We start from the raw sequence: 15,225 nt of genomic DNA on the forward strand, positions 1-15,225 counted from the left end.
AAAAAGTTGATTCTGATCATATGGACGCAGCGTTTTTGGAAAGCGTTAACTCCAGTAATTACTGATTATAATTATTTTTTAGTAGTTATTGTCAATCGTTCAAACAGGCGGATTAACCTTTTAGGCTGTCCGAGTGGATAAGCTCCAATTCAAATATTAAACAATTATTTTATATATAAAAAAACCCTCTGTGGCTCCTGTTTTAAATTGAAAGCATAATTAAACATTGTTCTCAAAGCACCTTGTACTCAAATGTTCCCCTAAGTCAATATTAGAGTAAGAGTACTCTGGGTTAGTGTTATTATATTTAAACTATTGTGAAATAACTACTGTGAAATTTTCCCAGACTGTTTTCCCTTTGATCTTAAGTACCGTAACAACTTGATTTTAAAAGATTTACAACATTGTAAAATATTTAACTTAAATTATTTATTAAATTAGATCATGCAGAAACTTCTTAACTGAGATCAAATTATTTTTTTCCTCATTTCAATTATTTCACATATATAATAAACTATACATTGATCTTACACTTGCCTTCTTTTTTTTTTGACCAGTTCACGCCAACGAAGTTACTTACTTACTTGGCAGCACTTGAAGGCACCACCAGGACCCAAACTAGGACCCGTTGTCACGTGACTGGCTGAGTGCACCGTCACGCCACCGAAAATGTGAGCGAGCAAAACTTCAAGTCTCAAGTAATTTGAAAGCACTTTACACGTATAGCAGGAAGAGCACTGGTTGCTCTTTCGCAGTATCCTGTTTATTCAATGATCAATTAATCAATGCTGCAGGAATTTGGAATATTGCTTGCCAGCATGAATTGATTCTGCAAAGTTATGGCATTGAGAAGAGGAGGAATAACAACATCCCATAGAGCTTATATGGAACCTCTCATATTGTGTCTGTGCCTGGATAAGAAAGAAAGAGTTTCAACATTTAGACACATTTTGATCAAATGTTTCCTTATTATCCTGATAGCTTCTGATTACTTTTCATAGAACTATGTTTCAGCGTTCTATTTTTTTCCTATTTTGATGTATTGTGTCTAACTGCACACTATAGAAGGAGAAAAACACACTTTCCACTTATAAATACCACTGAACAGATTATTTCCCCCCACAACAGCAAAACATCTGAAGAGCAGAATATTAACGGGGTTTAATGGAGACAAGTCGCATGCGCTCACAGCTGCTTCCTCAAAAAGTCAACATCAAAAGAGACTACATAGGGTAGCATCGTGGAAAAAAAACAAAATATAATATATCCGAGCAAACAAACGCAACATATTGTGTTTTCCTTCAGATTTGATTCTGTCTAATATCTGCAATGATAGAGAAAATGAACATCCCACAGTGTCTTTTACACATCTGCTCTCTGTAAGGATGGACGTAAAGACGTAAATGCCCTTCGTCTGAAGTCACTCTCACCAGTAGCTGCACACTGTACCACCTTGTCACACACAATTGACAAAAAAGACACGGTTTTCACTATTTGAATCTAAACTTTGATCTCTTCTTAATCCTAACCAAACTCAAACGCAGACTGATATGTATTTGTTATATATTTGTCCTCAAAATAACAACATTTCCCACAGTCAAAGGTGGAAGTGTGAACATGAGCATTTTTAAAAAAAGATGAGATGAAAGTAAACAAACGTTTGAAAATGTAAGCACAACAGACTAAATTGAGTCAGTTTGAGTGTTTACTGCACAGTATTGCACAGAGTGTTGTGTTACCAAAGATTCAGCAAGACAATTTTCTATCAAATGGAAATAGTCCATTGCAGTTGCTGTTGGCACAGTTTGGGTTTTTTTCTACGAAGTTGTAACAAAGGTAAAACCAGAAGCTCTAGCAGTCAGGCTGACAGCATTAATTTAACCGTAACTTAGAAAAGCGTGACAGAGATAATTGTATTTCAGCAGCTCGTGAAACACACGAGACTCGCTTGACCAGTTTGTCCCTTTTTAGAGATCACATGGAATTATACAATGTTTCAGTGTGTGTGTGTGGGTGTGTGCATGTCCAAGCAAACATACACTACAGTGATCAGACTGCTCTCATCTCAGGAGAAAGTATAAATAAACAATGAGTGCACCGTGTCCAAATGCTCAGCATGGCCTTTTGGGGCCAGATGAAAGAAAGTGCATCTCTGCTTCTCCTTTGGGTGCCTGATGATCCGTCTCTACTCCTTCCTCTGCGTCTGTGTTTCCCACTCTGACTCTCCCTCTTGAGCGCCACAGCAAAAGGGCAGGGAAGGCATACTTGAAAGCCTTTCTAAAGTTGTTGCCCGTGAAAGCATACACAAACGGGTTTACAGAGGAGTTGGAGCAAGACATGCAGTGACCCCAAATCTTCAGCTGTGAATGCAAAATTAAGGCGCACTCGATTTTCAAGTTTTTCAATTCAAATCACAACACCAGTCAGCTCAAGGTGCTTAATATTGTAAAGAACCTACAATAATGTTGGACTATTGGAAGGAAAAACTCCGTCTTAACAGGAAGAAACCTGTGGCAGATGAAAATAATCGAACGCTGTCGCTGTTTTTAAAGCGACAGCATCGGTTTCTGTCATCACAGTACTTTTGTTCACTGTCACACCTTTAAGAGCTACACTAAGACTGTATACTCACCTAGTGACACCCTGAAAATGACACTCCCTAGCACTCCCCACCCCTGGCATTTGATAGACATAGATCCTGAGAAAAAAAAAGTAAATTCTGGGTGTATTTGACTTTGTTCTGAGGTTCTAGCGAGGAGCCAAGGGTTAGCTGCACCAGCGATGACACCTGTTAGGGGTTTTGCAAACTTCCCTACATCTGGATCTTCTTGTCATTTCTTGCTAGATATTTTCACAACAACAAACTTCAATGGGATAACCAAACATCTGAGTAATAGTTTTGTAGTTGTAGTTTTCCCAAAACCTTGACAACAATAAAAAAAATTGCGGTCTTCCTGTTAAAAGGGAGCTCTTCCTCCCCATCACCCTGCTTGACAGCTGGTTGTTTGGGTTTTCTTTTTAATACTGTAGGATATTGATTTTGCATTTATTGTATTGAGCTGGTGTTACATATAAAACAAAAATGAAACGATGACCATCTAATCAGTAATAAAAGAGATCACCTTATATAGGATGTAACTCTGGAGGCCAAAAGCTTGCAGGAGGATGCAAACCTGGATCGGCCCCCGACAGACGAGGAATAGAGACACCATCACCACCACCATGCGAGAGACTCGCGCCCATACTGCTACTGCACGATTTAACTGGATTAAAGGAGGCATTGCCAAGTCTTTGTAATTAAAAGGAATATTTGAAATTCTCTGTGGATTTAATATGTGAAAAATAAATAATTTCCTACTTGGTAGCCACTGCCAATGGGATTCATGCTGGGCTGGCCCATCCGCTTGAGCATGATGGCATAACACACAGTGATGGTAAGCAGGGGTAAGAGGTAGACAGCTAGAAAGCTGTAGATGGTGAAAGCTCTCTGGAGATGGGCAGAGGGAAAAACATCATTGCAGTATGTCTGAGGACCGAACCAGCAGTATCCCACCTCCAGCGACAGGGATGGACAGAAGAGGGGACATGGCATGTAGTTTCCCTTCTTATACTGTGGCAAATAAAAAATAACAAGAAGCACTCAGAGAAGTGCAAACCTTCGCGAAGGCAGCTCACTCTCTGGACAGGATTTACCTTTGAGGGAACAGTACTGCATTTTGTGTATATTCATTTTGTTGTATTTGTTCTTTGAAATGTACTTTAAGATGTTTGTAATCCAAGTAAAATCCTATAAGTGTAGCAGATGTTTGTTTTGATTACACAAACCTTATATAGGAGAAGATAATGGATAATAGGTCATCTCTTTCCCGTAGTATATTTTCATTCTTTTCTATCCTATAAGATGTTTTGGGGTCCTAAATTATAAAACTTTTTGACAAAGTTTTATCAGAATTAATTAAAAACTTTTTGAGAATGGTGTTTATAGACAGAAAAACAAGCACACATCAATTATTGGATAATTAATTGTCCATTAAATTCATGGATTAAATAACTAGAGTCCTATTTGTGATGTGGGTGCACATGTGTGCATGGTATGTTTGTATGATACCTATTCAGATAGACAGGGAGATGGCCAGAGCCCTCCGAGGCGTCCGATGTCTCAGAGATTGCAGAGGGTACAAAGTCACGTAGCAGCAGTCGACACTCATTGCTGACAGAGTGACACATGTCACCTGTGCAGTCACCTGAAAACCAGGAACACAAGGTATGTCTGTTACTAGGCAAGGCAAGGCAAGTTTATTTGTATAGCACAATTCAACAACAAGGTGGTTCAAAGTGCTTTACAGAGACATTAGAAACAAAAACAAATAAAAAGTATGATTTAAAATTGATTAAAACAAGCAAACAAACAAACTAACTAAATAACAAACAAACAAAACAGTATGTAAAAAAAAAAATCAAAACAGATAAAATCAGAACAATAGATAAAATCAGTAGTTAAAATGTAAGTTTTGAAGTTTAAGCTTTTTTTTTTTTTTTTTTTCTAAATGACATCAGAAACAGCAGTATGCGACATTACGTGATGGCAGAGCTTCAGTTCATCCTTTGTCTTTTTTTTTTTTTTTTTTTTTTTTTTTTTTTAAAATAAATAGGACAGGGGGAATGAATGAGAGAAAGAGGGGGAGAGAAAGAAAGAAAACCCAAAGGGGAGAAGAGACGGTGAGAAGGGGGGGGAAGAGAGAGAAAAAAAAAAAAACTCCTGGGTCACCTGTATGGAGAAAAAACAAACAAACAAACAAACAAAAACAAACAGAGGAGACAGCAAACAACAAAGAGCAACATAATAATAGAGAAAACAAAGCACCATCACAATAAACTAGCTAGTCATAGATATCAGTATTTACTAAGTAATAAACGATATTGTGCAGCACGCAAGATAGACAGCGCACAGTGTGCTTTGAGGCAGCAGCCAAGAAAGCTTTAGTCCGCGTCTGTGAATACCCATGTGTGCATACCTGTGTGGATCAGCATGCTTGCATTCCAAAGGTTTCTCCATGTAATGATCTGCTAGGGAGTGTGGGGGGGCCACAGCCCCGTCCTCCAGGGTGTGAAGCGGGTATGGAGGAGATCAAAACTCCAGACATCCAGAGGCCCCCAGAACACAAGAGACCATGGAAGACCAACAGAGGGGCAGCCGCGCCACTGTCCCAGTAAGAGCTGAGGAGAGTCCCAGATGAGGGCTCGCCCAGCAGCCGCGGAGCAGAAGTCAGGGGGAGTTGCAGTGACGCGCCCGTGAGCTCCGCCGGCCCCCAGCTGCGCCTGAGTGACCGAGCCCTAGGCCGAGAGGCCGGGGGCACCCCACCTCCAAAGGGGCCCGAGCGAGCCCCAGGCCCCAGGCCCCGACAAGCGGCCGCCAAGGAGTGAGCCGGTGTGCACCCGGACACCCACCCCCAGACACAAAGAACCACCAACACACCGACACCTGAGGGAGTCCGCCACCGGCAGGGGAAGTGGTGGTGGGTGGAGATAGGCCTCCAAACCTTGGAGGCCTAAAAGTGTGGATTTGGTGTTACTATCACTGTGCAACAAAACATTTTTAAATCTGTGGTGTCTGGTGTATTTTATTGTGTTATATCTTGTAGAAAGTGAAACTACGAGAAATATATGCAATTAATGTGTTGGGAATTTTGAGTATTTGTGTTCATACAGGGAGTGCAGAATTATTAGGCAAATGAGTATTTTGTCCACATCATCCTCTTCATGCATGTTGTCTTACTCCAAGCTGTATAGGCTCGAAAGCCTACTACCAATTAAGCATATTAGGTGATGTGCATCTCTGTAATGAGAAGGGGTGTGGTCTAATGACATCAACAGCCTATATCAGGTGTGCATAATTATTAGGCAACGTCCTTTCCTTTGGCAAAATGGGTCAAAAGAAGGACTTGACAGGCTCAGAAAAGTCAAAAATAGTGAGATATCTTGCAGAGGGATGCAGCAGTCTCAAACTTGCAAAGCTTCTGAAGCGTGATCATCGAACAATCAAGCGTTTCATTCAAAATAGTCAACAGCGTCGCAAGAAGCGTGTGGAAAAACCAAGGCGCAAAATAACTGCCCATGAACTGAGAAAAGTCAATCGTGCAGCTGCCAAGATGCCACTTGCCACCAGTTTGGCCATATTTCAGAGCTGCAACATCACTGGAGTGCCCAAAAGCACACGGTGTGCAATACTCAGAGACATGGCCAAGGTAAGAAAGGCTGAAAGACGACCACCACTGAACAAGACACACAAGCTGAAACGTCAAGACTGATTTTTCTAAGGTTTTATGGACTGATGAAATGAGAGTGAGTCTTGATGGGCCAGATGGATGGGCCCGTGGCTGGATTGGTAAAGGGCAGAGAGCTCCAGTCCGACTCAGACGCCAGCAAGGTGGAGGTGGAGTACTGGTTTGGGCTGGTATCATCAAAGATGAGCTTGTGGGGCCTTTTCGGGTTGAGGATGGAGTCAAGCTCAACTCCCAGTCCTACTGCCAGTTTCTGGAAGACACCTTGAAGAAGGTGGTACAGGAAGAAGTCTGCATCCTTCAAGAAAAACATGATTTTCATGCAGGACAATGCTCCATCACTCACGTCCAAGTACTCCACAGCGTGGCTGGCAAGAAAGGGTATAAAAGAAGAAAAACTAATGACATGGCCACCTTGTTCACCTGATCTGAACCCCATTGAGAACCTGTGGTCCATCATCAAATGTGAGATTTACAAGGAGGGAAAACAGTACACCTCTCTGAACAGAGAGGTGTACTGTTGGTTGCTGTGGTTGCTGCTGCACGCAATGTTGATGGTGAACAGATCAAAACACAGACAGAATCCATGGATGGCAGGCTTTTGAGTGTCCTTGCAAAGAAAGGTGGCTATATTATGTTATATTACTACTGTAAAAGTACATAACTTGTTTCCAATTCATTAGTTAAATCTGCAAAAACATAAACAATAATACAGATTGATAGTCAGTGTAATATTACTTATTCACCAAAAAGTTGATTCCTGAAGAACTATTAGCTAAAAATGTGGCATATATTGGTGTGGTGTGTACTGTGCTTAAAATAACGGACAAATGGAGGACAAAAAGAAGCAGGGCTAAAAAAACAACAACAAAAAAACAAAAAGACCCAGAAACGTTCTCAGGTGACAGGTGAGTATTAAGAAGCCACTCTTGAGGAAGGTAAACAGGGAGACAATGCTGAGGTACGCCACTTTACACAAGATCTGCACAGCTTGATCTCTCGCCACCTCCGGTACAATTAACTGTTATTGGAGCTCTCATTAGAACCTTTGAAGCCTTGGCTGAAAAGTAACAAGTAAACCTTGCCAGTTTCACAATGTCATACACAGAAAAAGATGCATTTGAGTATATAATCCATGTCTGTTTTTGTTGTTTGACATATTAACCTGGCCACTAAACACTTAAAAATTATTTTTGCATGAAACAATAAGAAACATGTTTGTGCTGAGATGTCTTTATAAATCTGCATATTTTATTTTTACTTTTTGGGTGAAAAAAATATCTAACTTTATTCCCTGCATATCTAATAATGATTTTAGTGGATATTTCATATTATTAGGACTATGCTTTTCAAGTCTCAGAATGCTTTATGGAACATGGTACCATTCTGACACGTAATTATACATTTCTTGCCTCAATGACCACTCTGCCACTGAGTGTTAGTGCTAGTTTCATTTGCAGTTTATTTCTTCTGTCAGTCTTGAACTTTCCTAAGCATTAAAGAAGAACATTCTGACTGGTGGTGTGAAGTTTTCCAAGGTGTCTGAGATTTCCTCAGGGCTCCAGATTTCTTTGAGGCACCCAAAAACAGCTTCCTCTGGAGGTCCAGTAAATCCTTGAAGAACCATTTGTTGGTTGTCCCTGAACCAGGATGAAGCAACAGTCAGTGAAGGATCTATCGCTGATCTAGTAATTATATGTATCAAAATATTTCCAATTTTTATTAAAAAATTTTCCAATTTTTTGATAAGTCTGGAGTTCCATCATGTGAATCATCTCCCATTCTTAATCTCACTGGGAATTTACAAACATTTTAACATCTCACATTTATTATTATTTATTATGATTTTCAACAAATATTTGCTCATGAAAAATCCACGAGAAACTAGTTTTCAGATCTTAGATATTCTTTTGTCAGTTTCAATAAAGTATGCATCTTTGCCTAGGTTTGTGGCTAACCAAATGTATGTCAGTGTATGGAAAGTTATAAAAACTTCTCTCCTGCAGTTTTTCATTAAAAAATGGAATACTCAAAATCTAGATATCCACCCAACTAATACTGATATATAACACACTTAACTAAGCTGTAACTGCATAATAGCCATGGCTACTATTCAACCTTAGAGCAGTTAAGAGCAGTGAACTTGTTCAGCCTAGTTCACCCTAACCTACATGTGACAGTTGCAGCTACAACTGTTTACTGACCAGTTTGGGGAAACTGTTTAGGCAGCAGACATTGTGGTTCACGTTGCTCCCGTTTCCTCCAAGCCTGCACTCCTAGGATGTACGGATATATCTCTTGCTTTTCAAGCTGTTCTGAGTCAGAGGCAAAGATCTCTGATTTTTCCACCAGGTGTGCAAAGAGGACTGGATCTGGGAATGATAACGTGGGTTGCTTTTGTCCCGCCTGAGATGCAGGGATGCAGGCAAGAACGAGTACCGGAGCACTGAAGCTTTCTCTCAGATGATCTTGCCTCTCATACTGACACGTGGACAGCTGACAGAGTTTTTTAGGGAGGACAGCTCTAGATCTGAAGTTCCCATGGTTGTAAGAAGTTCCTGGCTCTGTGATGGAGAGGCTGATGTTCGCATGAATGCTCTCATTGGGTGATGTTTTCTTCTCAGCTAAACCCTTTAATAACTCTGAAATCTAAGACACACAAAAGACACTGGTACATGAGGGGTTTCACAAAAAAAAAAAATGCACAAGGCAATCAAATATTTCAGCCATCATTCATGACCCATAGCTAGAGCCTAGCCCAGCTACTGTTCCAATTCATTTGTGATGTAGAACTTTACTGGGAGCTGTTCTTGAGTCTTTCTGACAAAGAGCAGTTGTTTCCTGATGAGTTTCAGAAATTCTTTCAGTGTTCATGTTATTTTAAGTAACACTTAAGACTAGGACCATTTAGATTTGGCAATGGTTAATGAAAAATCATGGACTGATGCTGGTGTTTGGGAAACACCTCAGAGAAATCAGGGGAAACTAGAACTAGATAAAAAGGCAATCTTTCTACACATACTGATTTTTAATACCTTGAGCTCATAAGACTCTCTGCTGCAATCCTTGTTTTGACTGTCCATGACTGTAGAACACCTACAATATAAGCAACAATAAAGTGAACTGAAATTGCATCATTTCACTGTTAAAGCTCTAAAATAGAGTTGAATCTTTCACAATGACAGTACCTCCCTCTCTGTCTCCAGCCTGGCTACAAAATGTAGGCAAAAAAAGGCCAAAGGCAGGTGGGCAGCAGGCTCAAGTAACTGGACTCTGTGGCACAGCAGTGACACAGAATCACATCTCCATGACAACTGTGATGATTCTGACAGTAACAGGTGGTCAGAGTCCTACATGCAAACAGAACATGAAGCACAGGCTGCGGTGTGATCCATTTAATCTTCTTTCATATATACACTGACATATTGCACAGGTTACAAATCTTAAGAGCATCTATACAAACAAAATCCTGGCTTTCATCAAGCAAAAAGAAAAAACAGAAACTTCATGTTTCACTTGAGGGATGCATATTTTGTGCGGGTTTTTTTGTGCGTATATTGTTGTTGTTCAAGGGATTTAAAATCTTAGTTATTTACACACAGAGATAAATACATACTTTTCAAAAAGCTTTTACAAACTGATAAAACAGTTTCAAGACACTCAAGCTCTTCCACTTCTGCATACTACTGGTACATGACCCTGGATAATAGCACACCTTAAAGGCGTGTTTGTCAAACAGCTGATTGTTGGCTTTCTGCAAGTTTTGGAGGACAGATTCAAACGTTGAAACATCATGCTTCATCCTTTTGTTTAACAGTGTAAATCCCATCTGATCTCAGCTTTAGTGAACATGTTCTCAGGACATGTATCATTTTCTCCTCACACAAGCCATGGCAGGACCTGACTGAATTTATGAAATAACATAGCTTTAACCTAAAAAGTCATTTCTTTTGAGGTCCTAAGAGATTTTTTTTTTTAAAGTTGCAGAGCCGAGTATAAACAGTTGTCTACATCAGAGGTATCTGAACCTAAAAATCGTTTTTGTCAAGATGGTTCTGACTACATCAATTGCATTACAATCTTCTAAGCATCAATATGCATACATGGATTTCATGACTACATTTGGTTTGCAGGAGAGCAGTGGTAGTAACTCAAGGATGCCCACATCTCAAAGGTTCCCTTACATCAGACTTCCTTGTCAGTCTTTATCAGTGAGACAGGGTCTGGAGCAGGGAAGGGGGACTGAGGCTCCATAGTGCTCATATGTTGAAGCTTTCTCCACAACCACATGTGCCTTTGATGTTAGGGTTGTTGAAGACAAATTCATTAGACAGCTTTGACTCCACAAAGTCCATCTCAGTTCCCAGAAGGGTCAGCTGGGCCTTCTTCGCTATAAACACTCTTACACCTGAAAAAAGGTCAGAACAATGTCATCACTACTATCAGGTTACAGCCTTATGGTCGGCCCCTATCTAAGAAGTTTAGGGTTGGATTGTTTACAGGCAGTGAAACACAAATAGTACAATCTGTGATAATGTTACAGAAATGGTCTTCTGAAAATGCTCAACTTAACCTAATGTAGATTTCCCTGCATCTCAAGAAGGAAAGCTGTGGAGTTGATGTTAACCAGATTAACCCAGGTTAATATGGCTAAAAGAAAAAATAAATCCTTTGTAAATGACTGAGTTGCTGCCATGCACCACAGTCTGTGTGATGATTATTCACACCAAATTTGGATTGGTTTGAAACAGAAGTTGTACGTGGTGAAATTGGAGTGTGCACAGTACAAGTGGTCAAAATGGGACTTTCATTGAGAGACTTACAAACCAAACTATGCTGAAAGGAGTCGAGAGGGGTCCAAGAAGATAAATGGGAGCTCAATGTGAGATCATCTAAATTTAGTTTTGGGTTTTTTTTTTAATCTTATTTTTAATCCTGGAACATTTTAAAAATTGCACTTGCTGAACCTGGAAACACATAAAAACCTTAAACTTTTTCAATCAATTACCTTACCCAAGAACCTAGTGTGGCAAACACAATCAGTCTTACAACAAAGTCCTTTCTCAGCTTGGATTCATTATAAAACAAAGCTTACCATCCTGTTCTACTTCCTCGTCAGACTTTTCTTTCTCCTTGGTGTAGTCCAGTGTGTAAGTCAGCCCATTACACCCACGTGTTCTCACCCCAACCTTCAAACCAATCTGATGGAGAACCAGATATATGTTAACAGGCTTTCCCCCCCTATTTTTTTGTAATATATGCACTAAAGGAAGGATGAATGATACAAGAAAAAAAATACATCTTCATAGTTTTATTTTTAAACATTATTATACTTCTCAGTAAAATGTTGCAGTTTAATTAGTAAACCGTCTTGACACTACTCATATCTCAAAATGCTTCTTTTGTTCCTGTGAATTTAATGGTAGCAATAATACTTTCTACAGAGGCAAAGCTCACTCTGAATGCTTGAATGTCCCTGTTTTAATTAAATAACTGACAGTTTGAGCTGTAATTCAAAAACCAATTTGCTGACATTAGTAGTCTACTCCCCACAGATATTCCTTATAACATTTTTAAATTTAATTTCAAGTCAAATGATTCATAAAAAAAAGAAGGAAACTTTAGCAAATGAAAAAATAAGGTGAACATGTTGCTGTTTAATCCATACAGACAAAGCTCATTTAGTGATGGGGGTGTATCTATACTGATATGGATTGTGTGCGGTGTTAGGAAGAAAAGAATTTCACACAACATGATGGATATGAAAATTAGCAACCTACAGAAGACTGAATTCAAAGACACCCTGAATATCAAAGTGTAAAAGTTATGCAGCAGGGTAGCCCATTTGGCTGAAATTTCATTGCAGCAACTCAAAATGCTGCTCAGTAGTTTGTATTGCCCCCGCAAGCTTGTATGCATGCTTGACAACGTCGCGCCAGGCTCCCGGGGATCTTATCCCAGATCTGGACAGGGCATCACTGAGCTCCTGGACAGTCTAGGATGGATGTGCCTCCCCAGACAATCACTAACTGACTGCCAAACCGGACATGCTAAAAAAGCAGCATAATGCTCTCCATGGTTTCCTCAAACCCTTTTACATCAGTACATATGTTCAATGAACATACTGAAAAGCACGGGTGGAATTGGGTATGCATTCCTATTCTGTTGCAAATGCCAATCAGTGTGCACAGCGCCCAACAGACGATGTTGGGTCCACCCTCATGAAGTCTGTTTCTGATGGTTTGATCAGAGACATTGACATCAGTGGCCTCATTTTGTAGGGTTGTGGCCATGCTCAATCTGTTCCTCCTTGCACAAAGGAGCAGATACCCACATTGCTAATGAGTTAAGAACTTTTTAAGGCCCCGTCCAGCTCTCCTAGAATCTTATCAATCCTCTTGAGACTGTGCTGGGAGACACTGCAATGGCATACATTAATGTGCCATCCTGGAGGAGTTTAACTACCTGTGCAACCTCTGGAGGGTCCAGGTATATCCTCATCACCTCCCCACTAGTGACACTAACCCTAGTCAAATGCAAAAGTAGTGAAAAATTGTCAGAAAACACGGGAGGGGGAAAAAAAATGTCAGTGGACTCCACCTATAAAACTATTCCTGATTTGGAAGTCGCCTCATTGTTGCTCTTCTAGTGCACCTGCTGTTAATTTCATTAACACCAAAGCAGCTGAAACTGATTAACAACCCTGTCCGCTACCTAACTGACTAGATCAATATGACAGAATTTTATTTTATTTGGTGCTATAATAAAGGAACACTTTTAATCAATGTATAAAGAAGCTTTGTCTTCTTAATTGGATGATGTTTTATTGGCCATATTCATTACTTACATATTCTGGTCTGTCCTGCAACAACAATCTGATCTTGCTCACTGCTGCTGGAGTCTAAAAGGAGGCAATAGAAGGTTAAAATGTTACTGGCATCAGCTACAATTTACACTGCATTCAGATGCAAACAATTCATTTGGCAAAGGATTGTTTCTAAAAACAACAGAGAAAAATAATGTTTAGCTGCTGTTGAAATAAAATCCACTCTTTACCCCCCCCCCCCCCCCCAAAAGGACAGCAGTGTCATAAAATAACCAGAACTTCTGCAACCTCAGCTGTAGCAGTAGTTGCTGAAAGTATCAATGCCAGTGTGTGAGTTCTAATGTGGAGGCATTTGTGACACAAAATACCAATTTCTGTACGCCATTAAATTGTGATCATCTGCATGTGTTGCTGTGTCACAACCCAGAGTTCTTTTAAAATACAAAGTTATGTACTTATAGGTGTATTTATTGTGCTGGTGTATTTATTACCACACCAGCACAAGGTTAAAAATAACTCATCGTGCCATAGTAATGTATACAGTAAAGAGCAGTGGTAGTAACTCAAGGATGCCCACATCTCAAAGGTTCCCTTACATCAGACTTCCTTGTCAGTCTTTATCAGTGGGTTTTGTGGGTAACGGCAGTCCCCTTATGTAAGGCACCATTTGCAATTGCATTACTGAAGGATGTCCCACTATTTTAAGTACACTTCAGTACACTAATGTTATCAGCAGAAACCACCATGCAAGTACATTATCTTGCAACAGCACTGTTACTAGAGCTCATCAGCTGAAACACCAATAGCTGAGCATATTCATCCCACCCACGAAAACAAGTAATGACTCTGGCCTGTACTGAGAGCTTACTACACGCCAAGTGCACTCTCAGAATTTTATTTACATTAACATTAAATATCACACTAGGTACTTTAAATTTGTCATACATTTATGTACAATTACCTAGTCTGGGAACCCACCCTCCGCTTTGGGGGGATTTTGGTTACAGTATATAATGCAAGCAAAAACCAGAACATGAGCTAAATAGCTATAAAATTGCAATTATTTTGAAAACTACTTCAAAATAATAATTTTACAAGTAATATAAAATTTGTTAACTACTTAAAGTTTATTGGCCAAAAACAGTGAAACCAGACTCGACCCATCTATTTTCTGAGCATGTAGAGTTTACACAGCAAACGAACCAGTGTTACCATTTGGCTTATGGGAAATGTGTCCACTGTTCTTTAGGACTGATACGGGATATGATTCGGGGTGGTTTTTATTCACTGGCGATGCTGCCAACTCTTTGCGAGCCTCAATAATCAAACCTGAGGCTGCAATCAAACCTGTTACAACTTTTACTCCATAATCCACAACATAATAAGGCCAGACACTTTTTTTTCTAAATCCCAAAAGAAGCTTAACTTTATACCGTATGACTTGAAATGGTGACTCTGCTTGATATTACGAACGTCAAGGTACAGAAACTTCAGCAGCACACTAACAAAAGGCGTCTTGACTAGCCACTTATCAGCGTTAGCATCTAGCTGAGCCCAACGTCGTGCTTGCAGAACCGCCACAGTGTTTACTCTAAATATTGTGAATGTCAACGCAACATGAAAAATTGCAGCGTTACAATAAGGGTCAAGAAAAGTTGATATTAAGTTGATCTGCGTGTAACAGATGATTAGCTAGCTTAGCCAACTTACACAACTAACATCATACCGGACGCAGCCGTTAACCCCAGCCTTATTCGAGCACTATGTACTCACAGCACATAAAGTGCTTCACATGCATGTATAACCAAAAAATTATTAACATACCAGTGTCAACGCCGCTTTTGTGGCCAGTATCTTTCTTTTGCTGACCGCTCGAACGGTCGCTCGCACCATGGATGCAGACATGTTGCTGGCAACTGTAGAAATCACAACATAGGATTGCGCAAGCGTATAAAAACTTAGCAAACGCCCCCAAAGAAATATCCGTCCATCTGATTGGCTACTATTGCGACGGACAGTTGTGGCTGCAAACAGGCTTAGGGGTTAAAATGACAGGATGTCACTGTTATGCAACCTTCTCTTAAAGACACGAGCCTTGTGTAAAATCCATAGGTAATA

The 15,225-nt window shown here is 40.0% G+C and overlaps 3 protein-coding genes across 3 annotated transcripts; all 3 read right to left on the reverse strand.

The window, feature by feature from the left end:
- Positions 1–437: 437 nt before the first annotated feature.
- kiss1rb (KISS1 receptor b) lies at positions 438–6,578 on the reverse strand (the record flags this gene model as incomplete). Its single annotated transcript, XM_082555687.1, has 5 exons — positions 438–2,360; positions 3,123–3,263; positions 3,359–3,610; positions 4,119–4,338; positions 6,526–6,578. The coding sequence occupies 5 exons, from the start codon at positions 6,576–6,578 to the stop codon at positions 2,112–2,114; spliced, it is 915 nt and encodes a 304-aa protein (XP_082411813.1). The 3' UTR covers positions 438–2,111.
- Positions 6,579–6,883: 305 nt separating this feature from the next.
- LOC309719417 (uncharacterized protein) lies at positions 6,884–9,587 on the reverse strand. The gene is made up of 4 exons (XM_082555534.1): positions 9,470–9,587; positions 9,317–9,377; positions 8,486–8,930; positions 6,884–7,921 (listed from the first exon to the last, which is right to left on the reverse strand). Exons 2-4 carry the CDS (start codon positions 9,362–9,364, stop codon positions 7,755–7,757), a joined length of 660 nt encoding a protein of 219 aa, XP_082411660.1. The 5' UTR covers positions 9,365–9,377; positions 9,470–9,587; the 3' UTR covers positions 6,884–7,754.
- A 74-nt stretch (positions 9,588–9,661) lies between these two features.
- isca1 (iron-sulfur cluster assembly 1) lies at positions 9,662–15,060 on the reverse strand. Its single transcript, XM_082555535.1, has 4 exons — positions 14,932–15,060; positions 13,129–13,182; positions 11,377–11,482; positions 9,662–10,689 (listed from the first exon to the last, which is right to left on the reverse strand). The coding sequence occupies exons 1-4, from the start codon at positions 15,010–15,012 to the stop codon at positions 10,541–10,543; spliced, it is 390 nt and encodes a 129-aa protein (XP_082411661.1). The 5' UTR covers positions 15,013–15,060; the 3' UTR covers positions 9,662–10,540.
- Positions 15,061–15,225: the final 165 nt, after the last annotated feature.

Source organism: Aulonocara stuartgranti (genome assembly GCF_965226115.1).
Source record: "Aulonocara stuartgranti genome assembly, chromosome: 12".
Classification (NCBI taxonomy): domain Eukaryota; kingdom Metazoa; phylum Chordata; class Actinopteri; order Cichliformes; family Cichlidae; genus Aulonocara; species Aulonocara stuartgranti.

Coding starts and splice junctions, on each gene's coding strand:
- LOC309719417 (XM_082555534.1), bottom strand. CDS start 9,364: ATGGACAGTCAAAACAAGGATTGCAGCAGAGAGTCTTATGAGCTCAAG. Junction 8,931..9,316: donor GAGAGTCTTATGAGCTCAAG/GTATTAAAAATC, acceptor TGTGTGTCTTAG/ATTTCAGAGTTATTAAAGGG. Junction 7,922..8,485: donor TAAACAGTTTCCCCAAACTG/GTCAGTAAACAG, acceptor ATCCTGGTTCAG/GGACAACCAACAAATGGTTC.
- isca1 (XM_082555535.1), bottom strand. CDS start 15,012: ATGTCTGCATCCATGGTGCGAGCGACCGTTCGAGCGGTCAGCAAAAGA. Junction 13,183..14,931: donor CAAAAGCGGCGTTGACACTG/GTATGTTAATAA, acceptor GCCTCCTTTTAG/ACTCCAGCAGCAGTGAGCAA. Junction 11,483..13,128: donor TGCAGGACAGACCAGAATAT/GTAAGTAATGAA, acceptor GTTCTCCATCAG/ATTGGTTTGAAGGTTGGGGT.